The sequence below is a fragment of the Hipposideros armiger genome, unplaced genomic scaffold (assembly GCF_001890085.2).
Source record: "Hipposideros armiger isolate ML-2016 unplaced genomic scaffold, ASM189008v1 scaffold_33, whole genome shotgun sequence".
NCBI lineage: Eukaryota > Metazoa > Chordata > Mammalia > Chiroptera > Hipposideridae > Hipposideros > Hipposideros armiger.
Genome location: NW_017731383.1, coordinates 1702355 through 1719695, shown reverse-complemented (window position 1 = coordinate 1719695; position 17341 = coordinate 1702355). Strand labels below are relative to the sequence as shown.

The window sequence follows — 17341 nt, the reverse complement described above, 5'->3', positions numbered from 1 at the left end:
GCCAGTGAAGCAACGTCCTCCACAACTAGACTGAAGAACAAAAGGACAGCAACTTGTCTGTTCCCCTTCCCCCAATTCCCCAGCACTGTTCCCATCCCAATTCCCCAATAAAAATCTTTTAAAAAAAAAGAAAAATTAAAAGCTTGTTTTCACTGCTTTTCATACTGAATATTGATCCCCATCTGCCTGTTGCACTTAATGTATATTTCCACTCAGACCAGCCACGTATTACATGTTCAGTAGCCACACGTGGCCAGTGGCTGCTGCCCTGGACGGCACAGGTCTAGGGTGTGACCTTGGAAATGAGTGGCTGGGGTTTTAGAGGAAAGGCCACGGAATTTTAGCTTAAGGTGACAATGATGATGATGGTTATAGGTTGAGTTGTGTCCCCCAAAATACATATGGAAGTCCTAACCCCCGGCACCTAAGTGGGACCCTGTATGACAGGATCTTTGCAGATGTAATCGAGTTAAGAGGACGTCACTATGGTGGCCTGAATCCAATATGCCTGGTGTCCTTATAAAAAGAGTCAGACACACAAGGAAGGAACGATGTGACGATGGGGGCAGAGACTAGAGTGACGCGGCTACAAGCCGGGAACCCCAAGGACTGCGGGCTACCACCAGAAGCTGGAGAGGCAGGAAGCACCCTCCCCTGGGGCCTTCAGAGAGAGGACGGCCCTGCCGACACCTTGGTCTCAGATTTCTGGCCTCCAGTCTATGAAACAACACACTTCCCTTGTTTTACGCCACCCAGCCTGTGGTACCTTGTCATGAGCCCCAGGACGCTAGTACAGAGATCTAAAGCAAGCCGATCTGACACAAATTTAACCCAGCGCACCCTCTGGGCAGCACCTGCTTGCTGGCTCCCCAGGCTCTGCGCAGCCCCTGAAGCGTGGGCCCAGAGCAGCAGTTGGCTTGCTCGGCAGTGGGGGTGAGAAACACGGGGCAACACTGGTACTTCGTACACTCCTGGGGCAGCTCGGACAGACACTTGGCCTCTCCTGCATCTCAGAGACATGAGTCAGGTGGGAGCAAAGGCCGGCGTGACGGCACAGCACGTGGCACGAGAGATCTGAGGGGTGAGGAGGCCGGGGGCCGACAGGGCGTTCCAGGGCCTGCATTTGGGCACAAGCCTAGGCCCCGCTCCAGACCCTGGGGGGTGGGGGAAGGCTGTGCCCAGCGAGCAGGAGGGGTCTCAGCATGACCAAACCTGAAGCCTGGGACATAGAAAGGAACACGCCACCATCGGATGGCGCCCATCCCAGCCAGGAGGTCCCTGTCAACCCTGAAAAATAAAACCCTGTCTGGAGAAAAGTCACATCATCCCAGGCCTCTCTCGACTCCCCAGAAGTTAAACAATAAGCGGTCCAGCTAACAACCAAAAACAAGACGCTCAGTGGGGCAGAAACATGCAGTGAGGCAGAGATGGGACGAGCAGAAACGGCAAGTGCCCAGTTTCCCCAACCGGAATCGCCCGACGTGGGACAGAAAGCACTGTGTTCATGGATAGAAGTGCTGACCTGACACTTTAGCAGGCAACTGGAAACCATAAAAAAAGGACGCTGCTAATTGGAAAAAGAATCCAGTAAAAAGTAGAGAACTGAAAACAAAATGATGATGGAAATGATGAACTCAGCACCAGGTGTAATAAGGGACTGGGTGCAGCTGAAGAGACAGTAAGTGGAGCAGGATAAGGCGCGGGCGGGACACGGGAGAGAGGAGAAGGCAGAGGGGCCAGCAGGAAGGACCGGCCGACATCCACGGGGGTCGGGGGCCAGAAGCCGCAGACACAGGCTGAGAGCCTCCCACAGCTGACGCGCCCACGGCTGCTGTCCACGGCCCCAGCTCATTCTGCGGACCTCCCTACGCTTTAGTCCGGGTCTCATACACCTGAGCGCCCCGTTCACCTGCGCCCCTCAGCCCAGCTCACTCTCCTGCTGCCAGCGACCCCAGGGGCTGGAGCGGAGGGGCTCCTTTAGACCCAAAGTGCTTAGTAAGGCCAGGAGGCTGGAGAGATGCCGTAGGAGGCCGGGCCCGGGCCGGCTTTCCCCGCTCTGCATGCCCTGGAGTTTCCCAGCAGACACTGGGCTGCACGGTCAGGTCTGCACACACTTCTGGGTGGGGCAGGAGCACTCATCTGAGTCCTGTTCACAACGCTGGGAAATAGATGTTTCCCACCAAGGGGTAGGGAGAGACCTTCCTTCCTTCTCTTGGGCTCCTGCCCCCCACCTCTGCCTTCCGGAAAGGGCCTCCTGAGGAGTGCTGGGGCCTGCACCACACTCACCTGTGTGCAGCTGCAGCCTGTCCGAGTCCTGACTGGGGCGCGACGAGCAGTGGATGGATGCCGCCGGCACGGAGGGCAGGCACCTGACCTGCAGGCCCAGGAAGAAGGCCTCCGTGCAGCTCTGCAGGGAGGCCAGCAGGGCGCTGCCCACCAGCCCCTCACTCAGATCTGGGGGCAGAGCAGCACCGTCAGCCCCGCCTAACCCGCCTTCTCCCCAGAGTCCCCCAGGGTGTCCAGCACCTCCAGGGATCCCCTGCTGGACCCGCCTTCTCCCCAAAGACCCCCAGGATGTCCAGGGATTCCCCCACTGGACCTGCCTTCTCCCCAGAGACTCCCAGGGTGCCCAGCACCCCCAGGGATCCCCCACTGGACCTGCCTTCTCCCAAGAGACCCCTAGGATGTCCAGGGATCCCCCACTGGACCCACCTTCTCCCCAGAGACCCCCAGGGTGCCCAGCACCCCCAGGATCCCTCCTCACCCCAGCACCAGCTTCTAGGCCAACAAGGTTGACACAGACCTGCCTTTAGAGTGAGAGTCAGGCACAGAAATGAGACATTAAAACACATCATTTTTAAAGGGCAAAAAGAAAAAGGAGGAAAATGGAAGAAAGGCCAATGCCCAGGTAAAAGACCAGTAATCACAGTTGCAGCTGGACAGGAGGACCCCAATCCCAAGCGCGCCAGCACTGTATTTCAGGCCCCACCTGGGGCCCAGGTGGACACCCCTTATGCTCAGTTCAGGCCCTTGTCTCCACAGTGGGGTCCTGATGGCTCCAGGACACCCCCTCCAGCTCTTCACCCAGTTGCAGGCTTTGTGGGGTATGCCCCCCAGCCCTCTGGGATGCGGGGTACATGCCCCCCCAACCCTGGTACCGATCGGCTGTAGGTAGATATACTTCCGCGTGGGGCCCCGCCTCCTGGTCAGCAGGGCCGCGTGGAAGGTCTCAAAGTCCTCGGGGGCCTCGGGACGGCTGAGGAGCCAGTCGAAGGCCGTGTGGATGAGCAGGGTGCAAAACAGGGTCCTCTGGGGCCTGTAGGCCTCGGCCAGGAAGAGCCTCTCGGCCGGGGAGAAGGCAGACGCATAGAGCTGCTGCAGCGCTGGGTCCGTGGACACCAGGGCATCCTTGAGGGCCCGGGGGCCGAGGCTGAACTCCTGGGCTGGCCGGCACTGCAGCATGGTGGGCCTGGCCCCTCGGGGAGCCCCTGCTGCTGCCCATGAACCTCCAGGGGACAGGGACGGCCACGGTCTCTAGAGCCTTCCTGAGGGCTGACTGGAACGACTGCCAAGGGCTCCCTGCAGATGGACACGGAGCCGGCTCTGCCTGGTGTTGGGCCTTCTCAGCAACAGCGAGGGGTGGCGTGGACACCTCCCGCCTGTCGGCGCCCTGAGGGGGACACGTATGCTGAGCACACGGCCTCATGGGGGACAGACGCTATCCGAGGAACCCGGGCCCCCCGGACACTGCACTGCCCCCCAGCAGGGCCACAGGATGCTGCTTTCTCTCCTCCCACTCTGGCAGGCTGGGACCTTCACCAGGATTTAGTATGGGAAGGGTCCCCTCCGCACACAGCAGGCCACAAGCCCTGTGGGAACCCCACAGAGGGTCCCATGGGTCTGGTGAGAACAGCAGCCCCAACGCCCACTGCCCACCCCAACTATGTCCGAGCCCCAGCAGGAGGACCACCCACCGGAGGGGCCCCTTTGGGCAGGACACTGGGCGCTGCAGCCCCTCTGTGATCCCCAAGTGCATCCATCACCCGCGGCCCCCAGCACTTTGGATCCCAGCCACAGGCTTTCCTGGCAGGGGCCCCTGTGCCCAAGGGAGGCAGCCACGATCCCCAAGTCCACGTGGCCAGGCTGGCCGGCCAGGCAAGCGTATATGGGGAGAAGGCAGCCCCCACGGTGCCGAGACCCAGAAGTTTCCTGGGCACACACTAGGGGCAGGCACACGTGCCAACGATGGAACGCTGTAAATGGAGTGATACGGCAAAGCAAGAAGGAGCCCTTGAACTGCTGGGATAGACCGGGCAGGAGAGCAGCTGCCGGGGAGGCACAGATGGGCTGGGAGGGTGGTGACAAAGCCACCTTACAAACTGGAATTCTCCTGCTGAACTGGCAGCGGGGCCTGACATCGTGTGTGGGCCAGAAACACCCTGAAATCCTACCAGTGAATGTCTGGCTCTGGTCACAGAGCCTGCTGTGGGCTCTGTGCTATGTCTCGGTCCAAAGACATGTGATCAGCAGGGGGTCCTGGCGGGGTGGGGGGATTCTCAAGGGACAGAGAAAGAGGGATGAGGAGAGAACAAGCCGGAAGCCAGAGAAAAGAGAATGCACAAATAGCAGTGCAGAGAGAAGGCAGGAACAGTGTGTGGCTGGTTCTTGATTTAGAAAATCAAGCCAGATATGCAAAACCTCTCTGCAGAGTACAGAGCGTGAGGCCTCCCAGCGGAGCGGGAAAGCAGGACTGGGCCTTGTTTTGTGAGAAGGGAGAAAACAGCCGTACTCCCTTAGCTGACCCCAATTTAAAGCGTTCATCCGGAAAATAAATTTATATGTACATATGCATATATGTGCATCCATGTGTATATGTATATGTAAATATATACACATAGGTACATACAGAGCGGGAGATGTGTATATAATTCATCAACTTTCCTCTGGAAAATTATATAATAGCTATAACTTTTTGCAGAGGACATTATATACATAGATAAGCATATAAGAGCTGGCTTCAATGAGGGGCTTCATCCCAACACAGAGAGCTATGTTTTTCTTTCTGCAATATATCTTACAAATTTAAGATCCAGTTACATGTGCAATCTTACATCCTTTTGACTTAGTACATTACGAGCATTTTCCGAAATCCTTAAACACTCTATTAAAAAAATGCCATTTTTAACAGCTTCCCCAAAACACCGTGATGAAAAGCTTGGTACACAAGCCTGTGTTTCCATTTCCTCGGACAGGTTCCCAGAAGAGAAGCTATTCTGTGCAGATGTTTAAGGAATCTTGATTTGTATCATCAAACTGCTTTCCAGAAAGGTCATGCCAACTTACAACCCCATCAACCCCTGAAGTTCTAAGTAGTCAACAGCAAATAAAAATAATCACCAAGAGCACTGAATTCCCACCGTATTCCAGGCGGGACTTCATGGCTCAGGAAGCCTGTCTCGTCCCGCCGGGCATCATGGGGTGTGGAGGAGGGACCCCCACCTTCCTGGCCTGGAGCACACTTGACCGAGCAGAGAGAGAGAGGAGCCCAGAGTCACCTTGAGTTCCTGACGCCACGTGCATCCCACCAGCCTATTTTTGTGTCCGGATGTAGGTCACGTGACCCCCACAAACGCTCCTGGCTCACCCGAGACTTTCCACTCAGCAACACCCTCACCACACCGAGCTGATGTGAGACGCTTTACCACCAACAGTCACCTCTAAATTTTTCCTTGATGTCATAGCCACCTAGGAACTATTATTTCTGTAACCGAGAGTAGCCTATGAATTGTGTCCTTGGACCCCAGGAAGGTCTATGTCACAGCTTTCCAAAGCAGAAGAAAACAAGACAAACCGATGTCCGCAGGCGACCTGAACCAACCCAGGCAACACCCTCCTCACATGTCCACTGTCCCGTAAACCCCAAGATGACTTTGGACCCAACACCTCATCTGAACTCACAACCAGCAAAACATAGCTACCAGTATTCGCCAATCTTATAGCCAAGAAGACTGAGGCTCAGAGAGGGAGGCCACATGCCCAGGGCTGCACACCTTGCCCGGATTCAGACACGGCTCTCCTGACTCCCAGGACAGTACCCCTCACTAGCAGGAGCTCCTCCTGCCAGCACCCACTCCCCCTTACCACCCCCAGACCCACTCAGGGGCTCCACTGCCAGCAAACACCTCTAACCCAGGCCAAACCTCGGGAAACGAGAAATGCCTTTTACCAAAAGTTCAAGGACCCTGCCACGTCCATCCCAGGTGTGACTTGGACCCAAACTGTAAACCTCAGGCTCTTCTTAGCCATTCAGAGAGGACCAAATCACATGGCATGGGAAGGGCCACAGCGGACAGCTTCTCCAGGGGCCAGAAGGCTCGTGCAGGGGAACCGGTGAAGACAGACCCTGAAGCAGGAGGACCCAAGACATGGCAGAGTCTGCAAAGGAGGCAGCCGGGACCCAGCACTGCACTTCTCCGGTCGTAGGGCCCCTTATGCTGACACCACTGAGGACCCCCAGGGGCTCCTGGTCTATGTGGATTCTATCTACCAATCAATATTCACTGTTCTGAACTTAAAACCAAGAAATGTGGGAAACACAAGAACACAGTCCTGCATCCGTCAGCATCACACCCAGCATCACATGGGAAGGGCAAATAACATCTCGGGGTACTGTGAATATGGTTTTGACTTCATGGGTCCCCTGCAGGGTCCCCGGAACACACTCGGAGAAACAGTTTCCTCTCTGAATCCTTCTCCCTGGGACAGCTGTTTGCACACCCACGAGCTCCATGGTGAGCATGTGTGTGCTTGGAACATCCACGTAGGACACCCACCCAGAGAAACCCCACAACACCCTGCCCCAGCCAGAGCCTCTGGCCACCAGCCACCTGAGAAGCTCCAAGAGCAGGGAAGAAGCAGCCACATCCACTCCCGACAGGCGTGAGCTAGTGGGTCAACAGGACACCAGCCTCCAGACCCGGCCCAAGGGTGTTTGAGCCTCTCTGTCCTTCCACGTGGGTCCTGCTCTCTCTCAGGTCCAGGACGTAGCCGTCTGTCTGCCCAGGCAGCGTTTCCTCTCAAGAAGCCCATGTGGCCTCATTCATCTTCCTGGGTCACCCCGCCTGACCCCTCTATTTTGCCAGGTCATTTCTGCACAAGACCACTCATCTCACAGAAGCTGGCTGTGTCCCAGCAGCCGGGTGCCACAGGAGGGAGCCGCAGTCAGGGCCAGGTGCTCCCCAGCCCTCTCCGCTATTCACCAACCCGTTAATCTTGGCAATAGCAGGTGCTTGGAAGGGGAACCTCCAACACCTGGCTCCCGGNAGCCCAACTCTAGGCAGACAAGCTCCAAGAGTCTGTCTTATGTGCAGCTTCTAACGCTCTTGTTGGAAATGGCTTTCCTGTCGCTAAAGAGAGCGGAAGCCACAGCCTACACCAGTGCTCAGCGACAACCCCGGGTGGCGCCTCCGCCTGTCCTGGCTTAGGGAGCTCTCTAGACTTCCCCGGCCACGGACGCCTCGCGCGACACCTCTCCGTTGCCCCCGCACACAGCGGCCCCAGTCCTCACCAGTCCTGCAGTTTCAGGACCCCCAAAGCCAGAGGCCCTGCTTGTGTGCAGCTCAGAAGGCTCAGGGTCTGGGCCAAGGTCTCCCATAGGCTACAGTCGGAACTCAGCGCGGGAGAACTGCAGAGAAGGCCCCAGAAACAGAGTTATTCCTGTCCCGCCGCCAAAGCCCACACAGCACCCAGTGGGGCTGCTGCCCTGGGGCCGGGCGTGCCCAGCAGGCACGGGATTTCCTTCCCAGGAGCGGGGCTTTCAGACCCGTGCTGTTCCCTCTACTGGAGGCCGTGCTCTTGGGGAGCCAGTGAGGTGTGGCCCCAGGTGTGACAGCTGCCCTGGGGCCTCCCAAGGGAAACTAGCACCCCCCTGCCCCCGCCCAGCCACACCCCGGGGGACCTGACCGGGCCGCGCTGAGGAGGAGGTCCACCAGCGAGTGTGCGGCGGGGACGGGGTCTTTCTTGAGCAGACAGGCCACGAGGGGACTCAGCCGCACCCAAAGGACTTGTGTCCAAGGGCCGTGGCAGTGCCCGAACATGGTGCTCAGGACGTTCAGGGCCTGCGTGACCTGAGGGGTGGCGGCGGAGTGCAGGGCCTCTTCCACGTGGCCCACGATCTGCTGGGCACAGGCCGGCCAGTCAGGAGCCTGCGGGTTGGGGTGTCCCTCAGCTTGGCCTCGCATCGACAGAACCAGGATGTGTGCCAGGAGCTGCCCGGCCGCCGAGGCCACAAACAGGCTGGCATCTCCCTGCAGGGAAAAGATGGTGCCCAGGGCACCTGGCGGGGAGGGGAGACAGAACTGGGTTCAGTGGAGACATGGCTTCAATCAGCAGACACCAGAACCCCAGGACAAGGGCTTGCATTCCGCCCTGCAGGAGGCACCGTCAGAGGCCCATGCTCAGAAGCTGGAGTTTCCCGGGTGAGCAGCGCCGTTTTCTACTGCGGCTTTAAACCCACAGAAACCTTCTATGCTTCCCAATTCCTTCCAGAGCCACCCCAGCTGCCGGGTCTCACCTGCGAGCNGTTAATCTTGGCAATAGCAGGTGCTTGGAAGGGGAACCTCCAACACCTGGCTCCCGGCTGTCCTTCGGGCTCTGCTACTGCCCGTCGCACTCCTCTGCATTTCACTGCCGGGACAGCAGTAACGAACACGCGATGCCTGCCATGCACCTGAGCGCCACTGCATCGGCTCATTCGAGCCTCACAACCTTGTGACATTTCAGGTGCAATTGCGGTCACATGGCTGGGCAGTAGCCGCCCCACATTTCAAAGCTATGCCTCACCCCGGAGCCCAAACTCTTAATGTGCTAAAGGGGTTTCAGAAGCAGAGAAGGTCCAGCTGTCAACACAGCGTGGGACGTCTCCCCCAAGAGCAGTGGTGTCTCTGCCTTATTGGCACTGGGGCCACGGCCAAACTTTTCAGCCAGCCAGCCCTTCACCTGGGCAGCCCGAATCCTCCTCGTTTAGCCTCTGTTTTGCCCAAAAGCTGGGAAAGGGCATGTCCTGGCCACTTCCTCCCCCAGGGAGGGTCTGGCAGCAGGAAGGGCAGGCTGACCGGCCAGGTGATCAAAGGTGGGCTGTCCCATCCTCGCAGCCCAGACTCTAGTTCCCCCATCTGCCTGGACAGAGGCCCAGCCTTTGGGCAAGACTGCACGCTCTGATTCTCGTCGCTCTGAGTGCGCTTTACAAAACATCCCAGCAGCTGCATCGAGCTACTCATTAGCTGTCTGCCGGAATCGTCCGGGCCCTGAGCACCCCCGCGCAGAAAGAGCTGTAAAGGGCTTGGGGTTTCACACTTCTCAGAAGCCTTCCACTTGCTAGGAGGGGGCGGAGGGCTCAGACCACAGGGCGCAGGGCGCACTCAGCCCCCTGGCTTCCTGTCGAGGCTACTCTCGCTCGCGATCACCAGCTCCACTCCTGACCCTGTTTCCTTCCCTGTCACAGAGGCAGGGAAGGACCCACGTCTGTCCTCCTCTGGGGCGCCTGCCGACACACGGAGGCTGGAGAGGAGCCCTCCAGGGGCCTCCAGGCTCCCAGGGGACACCCCTGCCCACCCAACTGGCCCAGGCCAGGAAACGCCTTCCTGCCGCCTGCCTGGGCCCACTGCCTGATGGCTCCCACCGCCACCATAGCAAACAGCGCCCAGGTTGCCCTTCCCTGGGGAGCAGATGGCCTGAGGGGTCGCTGAGCCCCTTCCGGGTTCTGGGCTTTCCTGCCCGGCCACCTCCCCTCTGAGGGGTCGGGTCCTGGAAGCCCCAACTCCGGAGCTGAGCGCAGCGCTGCACCAAGCCTTCCTCGACGCGCCTGCCGCGAGCTCCCCACCTCCCGCCCGGTGCCCCATTCGCGTCCCCGCCGCCCCCCGGGCGTCCTCCGGGCTTGCGCGACCAGACCTGCGCTGCGACGCGGCCCGGGCTTCCCTCCCGGACGCCGCCCGCCACCACAGCAGGGCGGCACCCTCTCGGNCCTGTGGGCTCAGCGAATCCTCACGGCACCCCTGAGACAGGCACGCTGCTCACCTGTCAGGGGAAGAAACCGAGGCTCAGAGGACATGAACTTGGCCAAGTCCATCCAGCGGGTAAGTGTCAGAGCAGAGTCAGCCCCAGCTCTGTCTTATTCCCCAGGGTTTGCCCCTTTGCCCTGACCTCAGTCCTGGTGAGTTTCAACTCAGGAATAGAAACCTTGTACAAGACGCGGGCGGTGACAGGGGGAACGACACGGAGACTTAAGAGGTTGTGACAGCCACCACTGCTTTATGTACCTGCAGAATAAAGCCACGCACCTCTCAGCAGGCCGCTCGGTGGGAGGGCCCAGGCTCACCTGAAGATACTGGAAGCAGTCTTCCTGGGCTGCCAATATCCCTGCGAGGCGGAGTGAGAAGGCGAGGACTGCGGAGCTCAGGTCCTGGGGTTTCAGCACCTGGAACAGCAGCTCCACCAAGCAGGGATTCTCCTGCAACAGCAGGACACTGGACCCTGGCAACGGGCCCAGCCAGGGAACGTGTCACTAGGGGCACAGCGCGACGTGTCCCCCTAAAGGACCACTCTTCTGGCAACTCCCACACACCTTTCTTTCAAGTTGTTAGATTTAGCAGTTTAACTGGGAGAAATTATTCGCAACAAAGGATTCATAACTTTAACCCAATGCGGGAACAAGCTAGAAAGCCAACACCTCGACAGCAGGTCAGGGACGTGGACAGGAACTGTAAATGGCCAACAAACACGAAAAGATGTTCTGTCTTGCTGATTATGAAAAATAAATGCAAATTCAACCACAAAACCATTTTTTGTGTAAACTGATAGTACGTGATGCAAGAAGTCCAATGGAACAGGCATTTTCGCCCAGACCCAGCATCTGAAATGTCTACACTCAACTATGCTGCTGTTCAATAGCACTGATGGGGCACAGGCTGGGCGAGCTGCCGTCGAGGGGCCCGTGCTGAGAGAACCGTGTGATTCAGTAAGAAGGAAATGAGCAGAGCGAAGAAGAGAGGTCGAGAAACAGAGCCCATGGGCAAATGTAAAAAGGCATTGCCTTTAACTTGTGGCTCTTTTATCCCGTTTGCCTGCAAGGGTAACCACTAAAGAACATAAGTGTAAAGCATAACTGCAAAGCCACAAGAAAGAGTTTAAAAACCTGAAAGCTTTATCAATCCAGTGGAGGGCAGAAAAATGATGAAGCAGCAAAGGCAAGCATGGGAAATTTTAAAAATATGAAAGGATATGGTGAAAATAATTCAAATATAACAGTAAGCTCAACAAATGAAACAGATTAAATTGTTAAAAGAGCTGTTCGGATGAAATAAAGAGCCAAAGGCTAACAACATACTGTTTATAGCAAGCAATGAAGCGTTGACAATACAGACCAGCCCAGAGTAAACTGGTGAAGGAGACAGCAGGCAAATTCTAATTTTAAAAAAGCTGGTGCAGCCAGAGTAAAATCATACAAAACCGACTTCAAAGCAAAAGGCATTATCAGTGCTTTAGGAAGAAAACTCCTTGTTCAAAGAGACAAATCCCAGAAGATGTTAACAGCCTAAGCCTCTGCATACCTAACCTAACTTTAAAATATATATAAAAGGAAAACACATTCCAAAGGAAAATTGTTGATTCCACAATCTTAGTGTAAGATTTTTCCATACCTCTGAGAAACAATTAAAACAAATTAGCAAGAACACAGCAGGCGTGAACAACATAAACTTGAACTAAGGAACAAGTATGGAAACTATGTAGATAGAACACTTAGGGAAATTGAAATACCGATGTTTTCTAACTTCGGTGAAATAAATTAGAAATCAATAAGAAACACTAAAAAGAACCCATATTTTGTTATAGAAAAAAATCATAATGAAAAATACTTGAGAATAAATTACGACAAAAGTACTACATAGTAAAACTTATAGGGTGCAGCTAAATGATACTTTCAGAGAAATGTGTAGCCTTCGATAAGTATATTAGAAAACAAGAAAGACCTAGATATTCAACTCAAAAGAGATTAGAACAGGATAAACCAAAGTAAGAAATAGCAGAAATCAATGCCATGGAATCTATCCTAAAGCAGTTATCAGCCAAGAGAACAAAGGAGAAGGTTGATGCACAAGGAAAGCCATGACAGCATTACTTATAATAATAAAGCATTAGAAACACTGCCTAACAATAGTGGAGTGATTACACGGAATACAGAAAATGACATATAGTCAATAAAATCAACATGTTCCGTGTGGAAAACACCCACTATAATGGTAAGGGAGAAAAGGCATGACACTGAATTGTACTATAGTGCAACCCCGTTTTTATAAGAAAAACACAGCTTTGTGACATGTTAGGAAAGAAGGCCGGAAGGAAATAAAAATGATGGTGGTTTAATTTTCCTCTTTACTCCTTTGTGTTGTTCAAGTTCTACTTAAATATATGTATTACTTTCANCCCCGGGGCGCGGCTTCCAGACCCCGACCCCTGCCGACCTCGTGCAGAGCGCGGGCGGGACGCACCTGATGCTCCCAGGACAGGGGGTGGAGCGTGAGGTCCTGGAGCTAAACAGGTGCGAGAAGTCAAGCCGGAATGGCAGGTGAGGCCCCCAGGTGGCAGAGGTAACCCAGAGCTGCTAGGGGGAGGCACGGGCTTCAGGTGTGGGGGTGCAGCTCCAACACGTGACACGCAGCCTGGCCCTGTCATCACTGCCCCTGGGAACTTCCTCTGCGCCCGGCAGTCCCGCTATTAGAATGTAATAACCATGTTTTTAGAACTTTTTACAGACCAAGGCGCACAGTGTACTAAGGGCTTTACGCGTGTTATCCTCTCAGCCTCGTAACAAGCCTGCGCGGTAACTGTCCTTTTTGTCCTTGACACCCTCACCAGGAGCCCCACCGGGGGGCCCCTGAGCCCCTTACAGCTTTGTCTACTCAGCCAGGTGTCCAGGAGGGACCAGGGACAAGCACGGTGGAGGGGGCAGGGCGGCTGTCTACACGGGGACCCCGAGAGGGGGTCCTGGAGGGGCAGGATGGGAGGAGGCCTTTGGACTTGGCATCCAGGGGGTCTCCGGGGGCTTCCTTGGATGTCCGTCCTATGGCGTAGTGAGGCCAAGTCGCACGGGAAGGGCTGGTGGGAACTTGGAGGCCCAGACTGCCTTCAGGGTTCGCTGTGTGACGGGAGGAGTGAGGGAGCAGGGTGGCTCAGGTGTGCAGAGAATGTCCTAGGATTGGGGGAAGGGCTGGGCTCTGGGGGGCTGGGGGTGCCCTCGCCCCTGGGCAGAGATGGTTCATTCCACGGCACAGCAAACCCACACCCCACAGGGAGCATCCTGGGGGCGGGGCCTGTGGAAAGCTGCTCTGCCCTTTGCTCTCAGACCCGCCCAGCCTGGCGCTGGACGCAGGGGGGAGTCCTCAAACGGACCCCTCGCCTCCACAGCTGGGAGGGGCCCTGGGGGACAGCCCTGGCACTACGTTCCCGTTCCCATGGGGTGAGATGAGAGGCTCCCTTCAGGGGCTGGGAACTCCTGGGCCCCCTCAGCCCATCAGCAACAGGCCCATGGGCCCCATATGCTGGTTCCTCTGGGCTGCACCTCAGCCAGAGACTAAAAAGTGCTGTGTTCCCAGGACCCTCCCCCGGCCCCAGGGTCACCAGGCCTCCCTGCTTCCCAGGACCTGAGGCTGGTGGTCTGCCCATCACCCTCTGGGGAGCACAAAGATGAAGGAAACTTAAGTCACCGTTACTGGGACGTGGACTGGGCGGCAGGCAGGGCCCCAGAGTCCCCGAAGGCTGAGCAGGGCGATTTCGCCCTGGTTTCCCGTCTGTGGGACCCAGACTGAAGCAGCTACTATTCTGAGACCTGGCTCTGCCCACTTAGGCTCTGGGTTAGGACTCACGCGGCACAGTGAACAGGTGAGGTGAGAAGACAGGCACCCAGGCTGTCCCCAAGGTCACGTGGGTGGCCAGGAAGACTCTCCACCTCCTGGCCCCTCTAGCTGTTTGGGGGCCCCATGCCCCTGTGTTTTGGAAGCTCAGGAGCCCCTCCCTGGCAATCCACGGGCCAGGCCATTGCCAGCTTCCAGGTCTCTCATCCCCTCCCCAGGGGTCCTGTCTAGGGCCATTGGCGTGGGTGTGTGTGTGTGGGGGGGAGCTGGCTTGAGGGAAGGGGCTCAGCTCTCAAGACACACACCTTGAATGAGGGCCTTTCCTCCTGTCTCCAGATCGTCAGGGCTGGTCAGTGGCCTTCTGCCAGCAGCCAGGAGGACGGCACCCCTGCTCTGCCCAGGGCCAGCCGTGAGTGGGCCCCGACTCTGTGCCATTCCCGCCACCCCACCCCCCCAGCAGAAGAGGACTCCAAGTTCAGGGAGGAGTCCAGCCATGAAGGGGGCATTATCACTCCAACGTGGACACTCCCCAAGCTGCCCTTGTCCTTTGAAAACCTTTACGATAAGGGCTTCCTTTGAGCAAGTGTTGCTCCCACTGACTGCAGCTTCCAGGCAGCCCGCCCACCCTGTCTTCCCAGCCTCGTTCTGGAGAAATGCCCCCACAGATGGCTGAGAGATTTGTCACCATCATCCCCAGAACTGCAAGGGACAGGGAATGATGCTACAACAGCAGCAGATTTGGAAAATTCTGACAAATAAAAACCAAAAGAAGACCCCATAATGTAACCACAGAGGGACCCTCTCAGCGTTTTGTCAGACAACCTTCAGATAATTTTTTTCTCCCTATTTAATGTTTTTAAGGGACTGGCACCACAGCCTCTGTCCTGCCGGCACTTCATCGCGTGACACCCTTCCTGTTCAGAGCCAGTAGTCGGCACCCTCGCTGGTCTGCGCCATGTTTTGCTTCCTGGATGAATCACCTGGTTTGGGACATCCATATTTTTCCCAGCTTTTCACTATTTTGCTCCGTATCTCACTGTGAGAGTCTTGCTGCCATAAGCCTGTGTTGCACAGGTACCCGATCATCTCCCCATTGGGATAAATTCCTACTTTTGACACAAGCAGCTGCAAGGATTTTTCCGGTTTGTTACCTGGACAGAGCTGGAAGTTGAGAAGAGCTCCATGATCAGGCCTAGAACTGGTTGTACACGGAAGGTGTGGGGTACCCGCCTGACCACCTGCCTGTCCCTGCCACGCTCACGAAGGCACAGGAACAGCTGGACAGGAAATAGGGGTCACGCCCTCGGCTGCCTGGTTAGCAGGTGAAATTGAAACTCCAGATGTGCCCCCTGCTCATCCAGAAGGGTCCTCGCCCTAAGACGGGGGAAGCCCAGAGCCGACTGAAGCTCCTGGCAGCCAACGCCGGCCAACCCACCCCACCCCCTGCACATAGGACACATTTGTCTCAGACCCCAGGCCTCTCTGATAAAGCTACCTCATTACAGCCAGTTCTAGAAATGGGCCGTGATATGGGGTCCCTATCCTTGCAGCCAGATGGACAAGGGTGCCACCCCCACCTGTGACCAGCAGAGATTCAGGTGGCCTGGAAGAGCTGCCTGAGCCCCAGCCTCAGACGCTGCAGGCAGCTAAGAAGGGGCCAGGGTACCAAGGACACCTGCCCCTGAGGCTGTGTGGCCCGGCCTGCCTGCTCCTCCCACGAGTCTGGGTCCCTGGATGTGCCCCGGGAAAAAGTCCCACAGGGGGCTGGGGTCTTGTAGAAGGGCCTGCGGGGTGGGTCCCACCACCATCTTCCAACAGGCGCCACTGAGCTGCTATTTGCCGCCTCTGCCTGCTGGCATGTTTGCCAAGTGGTTTCCATGGTGACACATCTTGGCTCAGACAGGAGCAGACAGTTCGGGGAAGACAGTCCCAATGGAAGGGATGAGACTCGGGGTTTTGGGCAGGCGGGGGTGGGACGCCCATGAGTGGAGACAATGCCCCACCCCGATCTGCTCCCTGAGAAGGCTCCTCTGGGTCACCAGCTACTGGAGCTCACTTAGGTCCTTCAGTCACTCAGCAAACCTGTGCTGGCTGCAGAGCTGCCCGAGACGTGGGCCTGGCTCACACGGCTCACAGTCCTATCCTGAGATCACCACCCCTCTGAAGGCCAGCTCTCTTGGACTCCTGAGAAAACAAGCATGAGAACAAGCCTGGGCTGGTCTGCTAGACGGTGAGAAAACATGAAGCCTGGGTCGTCCTAGCTGAGACCAGTAGACCAGCTAGCCCTCACTGGCTACGGGTGCACAGTGTAAGGCCAGGGCAGCTGGCTGGGCCCCTGACTGTAGAAATAGTAAAATGTTGCTTCAAATGACTGGAACCTCAATGGTTATTTGTTACACAGCTAACTGATACAGCCTCTTCCAAGGGCCCTGGTCAGCAGCCACCCAACCTCATGCAGTCGGCACATGCTGAGGACCAGGCCAGAGTGTGGGCTATACCCAGGCTGCTGTGTGCCAGCCTGTGCTGGAATCCAGGGCTGGAGATGCATGCACAAGGCCCGTCTCTGCCTCTAGGAGCCCACAGCACTGAGAGGCGGGCGTGGCCACATCAGCTTGCCAGTTTTTCTCCTCACGGACAGTCTGGACACGTTTCACTTCCTGGGTAACTGCACATCTTAGGTCAAAACTGGTGACTTTTCAGTCCCTATTCCCTGAGGACTGCAGCTGTGTTACTGGGCATGGCCCCGACCTCCCTGAGCTGAGGGGCTTGTATCTGGGTGCTGCAACTTTCCCCACCATCTTGTCAGCACTTCAGCATCCCTGAGCTGATGGCTTTGAGTATGTTATCCAGCATTTCTCACTGTTTGCAGTAAGATGGTTGGCCCACGTAATCTAGTCCGTTTTCACTGGGAAGAAAAATCTGCATGGCAACAGGGCTGATGTTCGGCTGCTGCACTTGGATTGGGCATACCAGCCAAGGTCCGTTCTGATTGGCTGGTGCCCTTTTGTCCAGAGAGCATTTGCCTGTACCTGCCAATAAGCTACCTGTTCAGTGTCCTCTGGGTGGGGTAGAGAGAGAGAAGACAGGGGAAGTCCTGCCCAAAGTGGGGAGCACACAGAAGACTCACCCCAACTGAACCTGAAACCCTGAAGGACTGCGCTCTTCGCGAGGAATGCATCAGAATTAAACCTGCCCCTGCACACTGCCCAAATCCAAACCTCAGGGAACCGCAGCCAAGACTGACTGGGTGCTAAGAGAAGCAACATCAAAATGAAAAGCCTGTTCCTGAGACGCTGGAGCTACAGCTCTGCCTGTACTGATTCAGGACCCCAGGTGTGTACCCAGGTGGGGCAGTGAGTCTGGGTTGATGGGCCCCCTTCCTCCTAGGCCCCTGGGTCCCCACATGTAAGTTTCTCACGGGCAGTGAGCAGCGC

The 17341-nt window shown here is 56.5% G+C and overlaps 2 protein-coding genes across 3 annotated transcripts in view; both read right to left on the bottom strand.

The window, feature by feature from the left end:
• The window catches only part of AMZ1 (archaelysin family metallopeptidase 1), a 16434-nt gene extending 6470 nt beyond the window's left edge, over positions 1 to 9964 (bottom strand). The window contains exons 1-3 of one of the 2 annotated variants that reach the window (XM_019637490.1): positions 9949 to 9964; positions 3159 to 3670; positions 2287 to 2454 (exon numbers count right to left, since the gene is read on the bottom strand). In XM_019637490.1, the coding sequence (XP_019493035.1) occupies positions 2287 to 2454; positions 3159 to 3462 (472 nt within the window). In that variant the 5' untranslated portion in view covers positions 3463 to 3670; positions 9949 to 9964. Of the gene's footprint in view, positions 1 to 2286; positions 2455 to 3158; positions 7317 to 9948 lie in introns of those variants that run through there. The other variant, XM_019637491.1, reaches the window with a different exon arrangement.
• Positions 7330 to 17341, bottom strand: part of LOC109380144 (BRCA1-associated ATM activator 1-like) — an 18493-nt gene continuing 8481 nt past the window's right edge. The window contains exons 4-5 of the mRNA XM_019637422.1: positions 7963 to 8153; positions 7330 to 7684 (exon numbers count right to left, since the gene is read on the bottom strand). Of these exons, the coding sequence (XP_019492967.1) occupies positions 7564 to 7684; positions 7963 to 8153 (312 nt within the window). The 3' untranslated portion in view covers positions 7330 to 7563. The remainder of the gene's footprint in view (positions 7685 to 7962; positions 8154 to 17341) is intronic.